This window comes from Rhea pennata, chromosome 5, assembly GCF_028389875.1.
Source record: "Rhea pennata isolate bPtePen1 chromosome 5, bPtePen1.pri, whole genome shotgun sequence".
Taxonomy (NCBI): Eukaryota; Metazoa; Chordata; class Aves; order Rheiformes; family Rheidae; genus Rhea; species Rhea pennata.
The window spans coordinates 63621015-63633362 of record NC_084667.1 but is presented as its reverse complement, the minus strand read 5'-3'; the positions used below and the strand labels follow the sequence as shown (position 1 = coordinate 63633362).

General features: G+C 40.5%; 1 protein-coding gene across 2 annotated transcripts in view; it reads left to right on the top strand.

The window, feature by feature from the left end:
- Positions 1-12348, top strand: part of MNAT1 (MNAT1 component of CDK activating kinase) — a 122564-nt gene that overhangs the window by 42827 nt on the left and 67389 nt on the right. For both annotated transcript variants that reach the window (XM_062577342.1, XM_062577343.1), the window contains exons 4-5: positions 3999-4102; positions 7214-7354. In XM_062577342.1, the coding sequence (XP_062433326.1) occupies positions 3999-4102; positions 7214-7354 (245 nt within the window). The remainder of the gene's footprint in view (positions 1-3998; positions 4103-7213; positions 7355-12348) is intronic.

Sequence of the window (12348 nt, the reverse complement as noted above, 5' to 3'; positions counted from 1 at the left end):
AATACCAGGAAGAATGATATTAAAAATAAAATTGAGGCAAACACAGAGCAGTCCAAATCAAACGATACTGCAAATCTCTCTCTATATGAAAGGTACGACGCTGTGTGTGACATGTTCATAGTGACTCTGTTCTTTAGTTTGATGCTTTCAGTTTTAAAATGCCAGGTAACTTGTGGAGGGGACATGGGGAGAGTCTCTTAGTTATCCTTCATGGCCTAATCTCTTACCAAATGGGCTTGCCAGTTGTAACTGGGAGCTGAAGAAGAATCTATATTCTCTAAATATTAATGAAAAAACATTTGAAGCTCATGAAAAATATATTAGCAAATGTGCTGAAAGATACTTAAGCTGGCTAGCTGGCCACTGATAGCAGCTATGCAGTGTCCAAGAGCATAGTTTGTTTTGCTGCTAGGAAGTTTTTGGAGGAAGGAGGATATATTTTTCTTTTCATTTATTCAAGGGCAGCTGTTGATGCTGCTCTTGGTCGAGTGACATCCAGGTCTTAACACTGTTGCAGCAAAATATACCTCCTCAGTATTTTAAGTCTTAATCTGGATCACTCAGTGTTGAGGAGCCAACAGCTAAGGGTGCAAATATAGGACAAAGTGTTCCTCTTTACAGCCTATGAGTTGTTACCCAGTGGGAGAAATCCATTCTGGTCTTTGAGAATAAAGGAAATATGAATCTTTCTAATTGCTTATGTTCCACTGCATCCTTCAGTGAGGAAGTACAATAAATATGGCAGAGCAAAATCAGCATGGTGCAAGGAAACATGATGGTTGAGAAGATTTTGTGGTGAGCATCCACTGAAGCATTTATTTCTGACCATAGCAGGGAAACAGAAGGAGGAATAAACCTTTAACCTTACTCCCAGCACAACTGCAAACATTTAAGGACTAGCTACACAGGTAGGTATTGGAAAGTCCTTTAACACTGATGCAGAAACAGATCTCTTATGTGGAAATGTTACTTCACACCAGGTTGCAAGATAAACTAGCTTTTGGAAGTAGTCCTGAATAAAGGTGGGCATCTGCATATGTTTAAAACTTGCCTCACTTTACCCAATGTAATTTTAAAATTTTACAACTTTGTGGTTTGCATATCGACCTAACTTGGTGAAGCTATTAATGACAACTAAGAAAGAAAGAAAGAAAAAAAAAAAGTCAGCCAGAAATAGTTATAGAACCTAGGTCATCAGCTTAATACTGGATTATTTTTAGAGGAATATCCAAGATGTGCTGGAGCCCAAAAGCATTTGGCTTCTCATCTTGTTCCTGCTCTTGCACCTGAAGGTGGCATCTGGGCATCCTGCTAGCACAGCATGTCTCATATGCTATTTCTTTCTCGTGTCGTCATTGAAGAGTTTAGAGAGCTAGTGTGTGGATTTAAGTTGTAGGAAGTGCTGACATTCCCATGCAGCTGCTGTCACTGCAGAGCCCTGATCTTGATTGCATGCCAGCATTTTCACATGACAATTCTTCTCTGCCATAATACTCAAATATTAAACTGCTTGTCAGCTGGAAACTGTAGGCTTGAAAATTGGAGGTCAAACCAAGACTAAAATAACATATTTTCTTAAGGAAATGCTGCTACAACTGAAAACTGTATATTTATTGCGATATGAAATTGAGCAATGTTGTTATGCCTTTTGGAGAGGAAAAAAAATAAAATGTAGTTGAGATGACTAACTTCTCCCCAAAACCAAAGAGCTGAATTTTGAAAGTCAGAGTACTGTGTGGCTTACTTGGGTTATACCAGAGGCACCACCTGAGATGAGTTCAAGACTACTGAACTAGACACTGCACATAGCTACAGTAAGTAGACTCAGCTGACAAAATGTAGGAGAAAGGAAGCATTATTCCCTTGCCCCTAGTTTTTGCAGATGGAAGACCTCCAGTATAGAGGTCAAGTGATTTGCCTGGGATCAGTAGCAAAGTTAGAAATTGAACCCAGGTTTTGATTCTCTGTCAAATGCTTAAACCATAAAACCAGCCTGCATCCCAGATCAGTTTGGAAGTCGGGAGGGTGGGGGATAGAGTTCAGCTGTTTTAGGAATCGGGCTGAATTAAAATGTCAATCCTTTGATATTATTTAGAAAAGAGGAAAAAATACACAGTCTTTTTTGTTTGTTTGCTTAAGGTTAGGAATTTCTTCAACTATATTCTACCCAGCCCTTTTCCTTGAAGTTTAAGGAAGAACTGGATACTTCTGGTAGAACTAAGAGGATATATTGGTTCAGTACTCCTAGAAAGAGTATTCTTCCTACTCCCATCTGTATATTTCTGTTACCCTTGTACCAACTCTGGCAATTGTCCGACCCCTTTGCTGAGCCAGGTCAGGTTGCTGAAAGGTTTCTGTTCACTCTGCAAAGGGTCCAGAGAATCCCAGAGCTGGAGCAGGGGAGAGGGCCGGGCTTATGGCCGGGAGTAGAAGTGAGAGGGCAGGACCACCCGTTTTGGCAATAGTGAGCTGGTATACCTCTGGGTTAGTCTAATTGAATTGTATCCCGCAGCTCTGGAGTTTTAGTCCTCTCCCCACTTCCTGCCCACCTCCTGTTTTGTTTCGTTAGTGATGCCTACTTTGAAACCTCTTGTTTCTTTTGCTGCTCTTGCTGCTCTGTCAGTCTAGGCTATTCATAGTTTGTGGAAGATCCTCACTGATTTTGTTTGGCTTATCCAGAATCCTCCTGAAAGTTTGTTTCTGCCATGTTACTTGAGCAGAGAATGACAGAAGAAGGATGTCAACCTTTATCAAACTGACCTGTGTGCTATTTTGCTGGGTAACAGCATAGAGTGTTCTTCCTTTGGTTTCTATCTAGCAGCCTCACCTGACACTGGTGCATGCATTCAAGGTTAATTTGGCCGCAGTCACTTGAGCGCCTAGGAATAAGGACTGAACTGAAATCTTCTAAGTCCTGTGTTGGCATCTTCACCTCCTTCCATTCTTTAGGAGTTGGCTCAGGGCAATGGCTATGTCATTCCCTTCTTGCAAATGGCTTATCAGTAACAACACACATCTCTTTGATTCTTGTATAAATGCACTTCGGCCATGTGGCAAACCTCTTAAAGGTTTTGGTGGAGACTGCTGTATGCCTGTAGCTTTAGGAGGTAGGCATCAGCCCAGCATCCACTCTGAGTGGTGGTCATCAAGTGACTTGCTGGTGATAATGGCTTTCAGTTGGAATTCACTTGACCCACAGTTGAACCAGTGACCTGGAGGTGAAAGGCCCAAGCTCTGTATCGAATTACTAATCATCCAAACCATATACATCTTCCAAGCTCTTGATTATAGCAGCCATTGAATTTCTTGAAGTATCTTCTGTGCCATATGTAGATAATTGGGAATATTCAGCTACACAATGGAGCTTGCTGGCTATAGCTTGCTCACACTTGCATGGATATGTCCTCTTTGCATTTGTGTGTAACACAAGAGAAAGAGATCAAAGCAATCTCATTGAACCTATTCATCTGAATACATCTGCACATTCCACATAATAAATGTAATTGTACATTGGTGCCTTTAAGTTACCAAAGAATGTGAATGTTTTCATGTTTACCTGAAAATACATTTTCTATAGTCTTTGTGCATTAGATGGCCTTATAAAATGGAAGAACTTAATTTCTAACCTTGTGTTAACATGTGTGTCCTTAGTCTGATTTCATTTTACAGTAATCTGTGTGTTCTTAGCTGTAGCTGCTACTTAAAGGTCAGTATTTTGCTGACAATGTTATGATTATTCATTATCAATATTACAAAGTAAGATGGAAAAAACAAATTTTTCATCTGCTACAGATATATAAACCTAAAAGAACTCTACTGGCTTCTTTTGATTTTTGCAGTGATTTAGCAGATCACATCTTGCTTCATAAGGCACATTTAAATAAATGTTACTGCTATGCTTGTCTGATGCTAGAAGAGACAGAGAACATAGTGTTTTTTTGTTGTAGTTGTGCATGCCAACCTAATACTTTTACTTCATGTCTCTAATATTTATGCAGTATTTAACTTGACCAACAATGTGGATTTGGAGAACACCAAAAGGAAAATGGAGATGTACCAGAAGGATAACAAAGAAGTCATTCAGAAGAATAAGATAAAACTGGTTAGTTTAACTTCTCATCTCCTTACAACTTTTATTCATTAGTCAAAGAGTTAAGGATTTTCAAAGTGGAATACTTTCTAAAATAGCATCTTAGAAATTAATCAAAGCTAAAGCCACAACGTAGGTTTCCCTTTATATTAAAAAAAAGTGTGATACACTAATATTCTGTGATACTGTTACTTAGTGCTGCTTAAAGAGATGAAATTGATAGCTGAAACAAAATTATGCTTTATTTTGGGAAGAGCTTAAAAAGAGGGTCACACAGAAAAGTCTACATCTAATACATCACCACTGCATGCCTGCTGGCAGTGTCATTGGACAATATCCAGGAGAGACCAAGTTCATTCCTATAGCGGGACAATCATTCCTTTCTCATCTGAAGGAAAAAAAAAGGGAATCCAGACACAGACATTATGAAGCTCCCGAGAGAGACTTATAAAACTGAGAGAAAGCAAAGGTCTGGTTTATGCAAAATTTAAAATGAAAGATGTTGAAAAAAACTTTAAAATTTTTTTTAAAAACTGATAATAATAGCAGGAGTATTGTATACATTGCTCATATGCAAAGCACATGGTTCTTTGAAGGTTTGTTCATTTAAATATGGCTCAGATATCATTTTGTTCTTTAAAAATAAACTTATGTGGATTTCTTTCTTAAATAAAAGTTTAATCTGCTCTATATTTTTCAGTTTAAAAAATATATGTTATTATTAGTTCCTGAAGGAAAATGCCTGCCAAGAGAGTGATGTAACAGGGGTGTGTGTGTGTGTGTGTGTATTCTGGCTGTACTAAGGACTTGCTTTTAAATCAGTAGGGGTAAAATCCTTACTCCCCTGAAGTCTATGGCAAAACTCTCAGTGATTTCTTCAGCACTGGGATTTCACAGGAGGAGACTGGAATCTGAAAAATGTTTGTTTGAACCTCTTCCTTTTAAAGGCAAGGAAATTTCCGTAGGGGTCCATTTCTGATCTGCTATCCTGGATCTGATGCTGTGCAGTATTCTGTGCTTCAGAGGAGCATAGAGCTTGAAGACACCTTCCAGATCCTTGCCCATGTGCCTTATGTATTGAAGCATATAGGTGCAGTCTCTAAAGTCACTGTAAGAATAGAGACTTTGCCTTCAGTCCACCTTGCGTTCATGTATATGACTTGTAGGCAGTCTGTGCACGAGCTGTATGAGCTTATCAAGCAGCATAGCAGTACTCCATACGCCCCTGGTAAGGTGCAGTCTAGCAGTGTCTCCATGTCCACGACCTTGCAATTTCTTTTCGACTCTTTTCTGCTGCTCTTGTTCTCATGAGCGTGTTTTTCGTTACAACTGAAAATATTGATTTACTGAACCAGTTGCCTCAGGACTTGAATAACTGCTAGTTGTTCTTTCAAAACAAGCCATATTTGTGATCTTTGTAGTAGGTTTTTTTTATGACCTTGCTACTTCTATGCTAACCCATCTGTTAGCTCTCTAGATTTGATACGGGATCACGCAGGGAAAAATAAATGCATGGCTATAGATTAAAAGAGACAATATCTTTAAAACAATTCTTCTCCAGACATAAGGTAACTTGTTACTGTTTTGTTCCTACACATCTAATTTCACGTTTTAGTTTGTTCACAGTTTTGAAATAGTTTTTTCTGGACTCCATGGTGTGAATGTGTTAAATCTTCTTGATTTCCCTTCCTTAAATGTGGGGAAACACTATTTCTATATACTTCTTTCCCATTTGATTTTAACTTTGTCCCAGGTTTCACCATTATTGTTTTTATTACTTTGAATCTTGGGACTCTCTGTTGTCTTAAATCTCAACAGAACCTGCAGTATCTTGCAGACCTACTTTCTCTCTTCCTCTCTCTCATTCTGTCTTTTTACTCTTGTTTTGTTTGGTCTTCCCTTCACAAGGAATTCAGTCTGACTTGTGGTAGTTCTTCTTGTGTTCTTGTAGTCTGATCTGGTTTAGGTTTGTTTATAAATTTACTCGTATCTTACTATTTGTTCTGGGCTGATCGCAGAATGGTTGAGGTTGGAAGGGATCTCTGGAGATCATCTAGGCTGTGTCTCTCAGCATTTCCCTGCAAGTTTTCTTTTGTTTAAGTGCAAATTCCAGGCAGCTTGGATGATCGTAAAGATTTTGAGCTCTTAAATTCTGTTGATTGGACTAGCTAAATCCCTTAATTCTCAGAAATAACCCAATTAGCAATTTGGAGTTTTTTGTTTGTTTTATTAAATATAAATGGAATCGAAGTTTCAGTGAGTCAATGGTTGGTGACCAGCTCGATTCTCTGTTTCATATAAAGTTTTTATCTTTAGTCTCTAATCATTTTTATCCCTGTCTCTGCTTCTCTTGCCTTTGAGCCCTCCTTTTTTTACAATGATTTTCAAATACAGTTGACTTAATAGTTTACAATTCAAAAAACAACAACAACAACAAAAAAAACTTCTTAAGGGGCAGAATTAAATCCTGAAAAGAAACTAGTCTCCTCCTAGTAATTTCTTTTTCTCTTGTGGCACATATGACTGCAATCCAAGTTGTGGGAAAAAATTTCTCATTTTCTGGGAAAGTGACATTTCTTACAGTTCGTGCTTAACTACATTTTAGCTTGTGACAGACCTCTCCATTGACATTCATAGATTCATAATTTCTTATTTTTCTTCCACCTCACCAGTAGGATGCACACAGCATTCTTCACATCCAAGATGCAGTTGAGCTGGTGGTGGTGGTAGGGTATCAGGAGCAATACTGCAGTATTGTGGTTCTATATTTTCTGACACCCAGTTACATCTCTTGAGGAGTTAGATGGGGGAACAGAATTATTTTACGTCTGAGGTATAAGAAAAAGCCACACTCATCGTCTAGCTTTTAAAGAGCCAAGATTCAGATGATTTCTTTTTCTGCTGTAGAGAGCAGCAAGGGAAAACAATTTTGCAATGGCAAGTAAAGGGAGGTAAACAACATCAGTCCTTATCCAAAATACACCTTAAAAGGTAGAATTTTCTTGCTTTCCCACTACTTGGTCGGTCCTAGGTTCTCTGAAAGGCAATAGAGCTGTGAGTGTGAAGTTTATCCACCGAGGGAGGAAAATGGTTGCTAATGGATTTCTAATGTTTCCTGTTTAGACACGGGAGCAGGAAGAGCTAGAGGAAGCTTTGGAGGTGGAGAGACAGGAAAATGAACAAAGGCGACTGCTCATACAGAAGGAAGAACATCTACAGCAGATTATAAAAAGGAAGAATAAACAGGCACTCTTGGATGAACTGGTGAGTACCAAAACCAGAGACTGAGTGTTGTATAGCAGAGCAAACAGCAAGTACATTTACATTCATTTCTTTCAAACTTGAATTGTGGAATTAACATATTTCTGTTTCTGTTCCCATATTTTGAACTTCTAGTGTATTACTGTTCTCTCACTTACCATTACTTTCATTGCTTTCATTGCTGCAAACAACTCTGGATGGTTTTGGCAAACCAAGGACAGGAGGGATACTGCTTCCGAGGTGCTACAACTGGTTCATAGACTGATTGTATCAGTGTCCAGACTGCTCAGTGCAGTCCAAAATCAATTCTAGGTAATCGTTTTGGGATGCTTCAACACAGAATTAGTCCTAGATAAGATGCTAGCACAGAAAAATGCAGAAGGATGTGTTTTTTTTGTCTCTTTTTTTTTTGTTTATTTCCCTAATGAGCTTCTGTTCAAGGTTCTTTTGCTGCTATTTGATATGTGGAGGTATAGTTCAAAAATTATTTTAGCAAGTCCACTCATACTCAGTTTACTTTAGCAATTGATTTTTAACTGCCTATCTGTGGAAGAGCTACTGTAAAGGTCCAGGTTTCTACTGAATTCATGGACAATATGATAGGTACAGGCTTTGACTGGGATGCAAGATGACTTGTGTTAGCAGAGCTGATACAGTTGCCACTCTCCCTGGAACGTGATGCATGGATGGTTGAGGTTTTGTGTTATGTGTAAACTTATGTGACTGCCTACTGGTGTTGCCTTCGGCTGACGCCGTTGCATCTGTTCTGGTGTGTGTCTGTTCATGCCTTGCACTGACCCTTGATGGGGATAGGAGGGAGCTAGTAGTTGGTTCAGCCACTCTATCTCACCACTGTCTCACCACTGTTTGCTTGTTAAGCAGTCCTCAGCTGCTGCAGTTGACAACCTTGTGTTGAAGCAAAGTGGTGGTTGGGAGGTACTTGGTGAGGTCAGTCTCCTCTGCAGCGAAGAAACAGTGGAGAGTGGGGGGCAGTAATCTCAGGAGTCACTGTTCCAGCATTAGTCAACCCTTTTTGAGTCAGAGCACTTGGATAAGATGGGCATGGATCACATGAGACCTTCTGGATTGGGCCAGGATGAAGATTTACCTGGTCACTAGCCTCTGTTTAGCAGTGGCCAGTGGTAAGTGCCTAGTGAGGAGCGTAAGGTAGGGCTAATCCTGGAACGCCCTCCCAGATTTGATGGGGAAGAGTTTTTTCCTAAGGAAATGATGGGAGAAAACTGGAGGCTTAGCAGCTTCCTGAATCAGAGGTAGTCTCTTTGTATTTAAAAACTTCTAGAAGAAAAGGACATCATGCTTTGGATGTGTCATGCTTTCTTACCGCAGACACCTTGTGTATGAGTTGCTCGTTTTGGAGTGTCTGAAGCGTCAATTGATTTGTGCTATGTATTTCAGAAACTGAGTGTTGTATAGACTGAAAAAAATGCAGGCTACTTTTGAAAACTGTCTTTGTACTTCTTCCCAATTTACTACTGTTTCTACACCTGAAATGCAGTGATGGTGTGTGGGCAGAGAATCCCTCTAAATGTGTGTGTGTGCGCGTGCGTGCGTAGATGTAAGCACAAGCACACATGCACGCTTGCACACTGACATCCAGGATGTAGATGGCTTTCTCCTTTCCCAGGGAAAGTAGTGTTCTTCTTTGAACCAGTGTGAAAGGCACTGGTAAGATGTGGAGAGAAACCATCAGTGTGCAATTTGGGAGTTTTAAGGGCTGTGCTGAAGAGCTGCCTTATTCCAGGCTGGAGTCATGGCAGCCTTTTATTGGATTTGTTGGAAGGAGCTGGTGTTCTATTTTTTGCAGACAGAAGCAGAGATAGGCAAAAAGGTTCCTTGAAAATCCATCCAACGTGTAGCGTTGCATCTAGCAGTCTCTTCTCGCTTTCAAAAGAATGTTTGCACTGTACACAATCAGGAATAGTTTGAGTAGCATATCAATTAATAAAAACTCCACTACAAACTCAAAGTTAGTGGCTCAGAAAAGGGATTTTGAACTGATTTCTGACTTACTAAAATGTATTAAATCCTGCTTTAAAATACGGCTTTAACTTAGCAGAGACCAGTGTTGTTTTCTTACACAGCAATTGGTTTTTCTGGAGACCTACCTCACCAGATGGCTTGAGAAAAGAATGGTTATAAATAATCCTTAGAACATGACCAAAATAGGTACTTTCAACTGTGATTGCATATGTATTGCTATTAAAACATTCTGAATATTCTAAAAATAACAGAAAGGTGATTTTAAAGGCAGAGGAAGGAAGCTGGGAAACTTTGGGTTGCCTCTCTGTTTATGGAAGGGCGCTGTCAACTTAAATTTGGGCCAAAACTTGTTTTGTAATACTAAAGGTTTATAAAACCAGCATTGAAGTGTTTGCACAATGACTTATAAAGTCTCTGGAAAAACAGCAGTTGTTAAACAAATAAACGTTTCCTATGGTCTCTGAAATCCCCCTAATGCTGCACAGCAAATCTGAAAATGAGGCTGACTACAGATGCAGCAGAAACAAGCGTAAGCAGTAAGAAAGTGAAGACTTGGTTAAAAAAAATGTTTATATCTGTGCTGGTTGGTACCGTACTAAAGCCACATGGATTAAGTTCTGGCTGTGGTGATACCAGCGGCAGAATTACTGACCCGGCAGGACTGTGAACGCAGGGGAAGGTGAAGGGACAGCTTTTCACCCATAGATTTTGAACTGCCTTTCTGGTGGATGACCTGGATGTTGGAATCTGTAGCCCTAAGATGTACATCTTGATGGATTTTCCATTTTTTTTTCCATACTGGTCAGTAAGAGGAAACTTAAGGCAAGTATTTACGTGTTGAGTGCAGCGATCTCGGATCTTTCCTCGCGTCGTTAGCTCTGTCGCTGCGAGACAGCTTCTGGGGTGTCCTGAGAGAGGGGCACGTCAGCACTGCACACTCCCCTGCGCTTTCAAGAAGAATTTTGCCTTTGGTGCTTCGGCTGATTATGCAATGCAGGACTGAGGAGATTGATAGTTCCTTAAACAGGTTATTTACTGTGTTATGACAGTGAGGAGAAGCCTCAGTTGTGCGCGAAGGTGTGCAGGAATACTGGCTCGCCTTCCGAGAGCTGGTAACTGAGACAGCCCAGAGCCAGGGGAAGAAGGCACCGAACCGTTTGGTATTTAAAATGTCACGCGGGAGGCTCTGGCTGCCGGTTGGCAGGTGAGGTAGGAAGGAGCAGCCTCGAGGCTGGGTCTCGAAGCCCTCGGCCTCGGCTGGGAGCAGGGAGAGGGAGGACCCAGGGACTTGCTGCGAAGAGGAGGATGGCGTCACGAGCGGCTTGGGCTGTGAAGGCTCCTCGAAGGGAAAGCAGGTGCTACGGCTGCTGTTCCTGAGCTCCCCCTCATTGCCCATTTTGCCTGCCAGTACTAAATTAAGCAGGTTTTCTATTGCTATCATTATAAATGATCTCTTAAAATAGAGCATTTTAAAGACAACACAGAGCACTCTAATTTAATTTGTAATCCCAAGTGGATTTTACGTTTTATTGGATGAAATATATATATTTTTTTACCATCTAGACTTAGATAACTAGGGCTGAGTAAAATATTAAAGCACTCCCTTTATTTACACCATCTCTAAACTGGCAGCGTACAAACCCTGGCAGAGCTGCCGTTAGATGTCGGCTGTGCTGTGGGCCTTGCGCTTACCTCTTCGCGCTGGCAGGGTGCTGAGGCCAGGCGTCCGGGCGCGGAGCAAAGTGGCAGCGCGGCACGTACCGAAGAGGCAGCTTTCCCCGGGCCCTGGCACGGCTCGGGATCAAGCAGATGGCAAGGCGACTTGAAGACATTAAATGTCCCTAGAGCCTCAAAAGTTTTTAAGACAAATCTTGCTGAAATTTTTGCATGTAAGTGGTTTTGGTCTTACAGTCGTACAGCTCGCTTTTCTCATACAAAACGTTGCTAGTATGGATAAATTCTTACAGGACTGGGTCTTTGCTGCCTGTCTGCCTCTGTGTTAATAGTTAACAGAAGGACTATGAGCATGCTAGAAAGGACAAACAGCCACAGCCACGGTGGCTTGCTGGCACAGCGTCGAGTTCCCACGGTTGGGTGATCTGGTTGCCAGTCATCGTGCTACTGTGAAACTGTTCAGAAGTTAGAGCCGAAATTGGTTTAGTTACTGTACCAGAAGTGCAGCAAACATGTAAGGAATACAAGAAAGCAAAACGAACCAAGAGACCGCTTCTCGCTCTTCCCTCCTTCCCCCGGTATATTAAATCTGATGACTGAAAAACTTAACATTTCTAAATTCTGCTGACAGCTGGCAGCGCATGGGGCCGTGTGGTGGAGTTACGGACGTCCTCAATTCTTTGAAGATGGAGGCTCTGAACTAATACGTTTGTGGTCCAAATTTTCTCCCAGCTGTATAGAAATCAGATGTGTCTTATCATTAGAGAATTTTTTTTTTTTTTTTTTCTTTTTTACAATTCAATTAATCTTTGGTTGCCATCAGGAGTTTGAGGATGCTCTTAGCTATATTATTCTTCAGTCTGGACCAGTTCTCACTTTGTAACATTTTCTGCTTTTAGCACTTGCAATTTAATCATAAGACAAAGTAGATGTAACAAACAATAAAGATGGATGATGTGAAAAGTAGATGTCCAACATGACTGTTCTTCACAATCATTTCAGGAGGTTTCTCTAAAATATGAAGACTAGCAAGGCATCTCACTGCATTAAAAACCTCAGACATCTTACTGTGGACTATTATAAGTGAAATATATGATCCACAGTCCAGTTTATTAAGCTCAGTTGTTTTTGGCAAGTAGCAAATGTGGTTCATAGTTCAATATTTACTTGGTTCCTTGAAACAAAAGTATATATGATGCTTGAGTGTTTTATGAATAAAATCTTAAATCAGAAAACTCTGGGAATAATCCATTCCGAACTCTTTTCCTGCTCTTAACTCTACTTTCGTTGTAACTGGGAAAATTAGAGGATTTCAGTGTGCA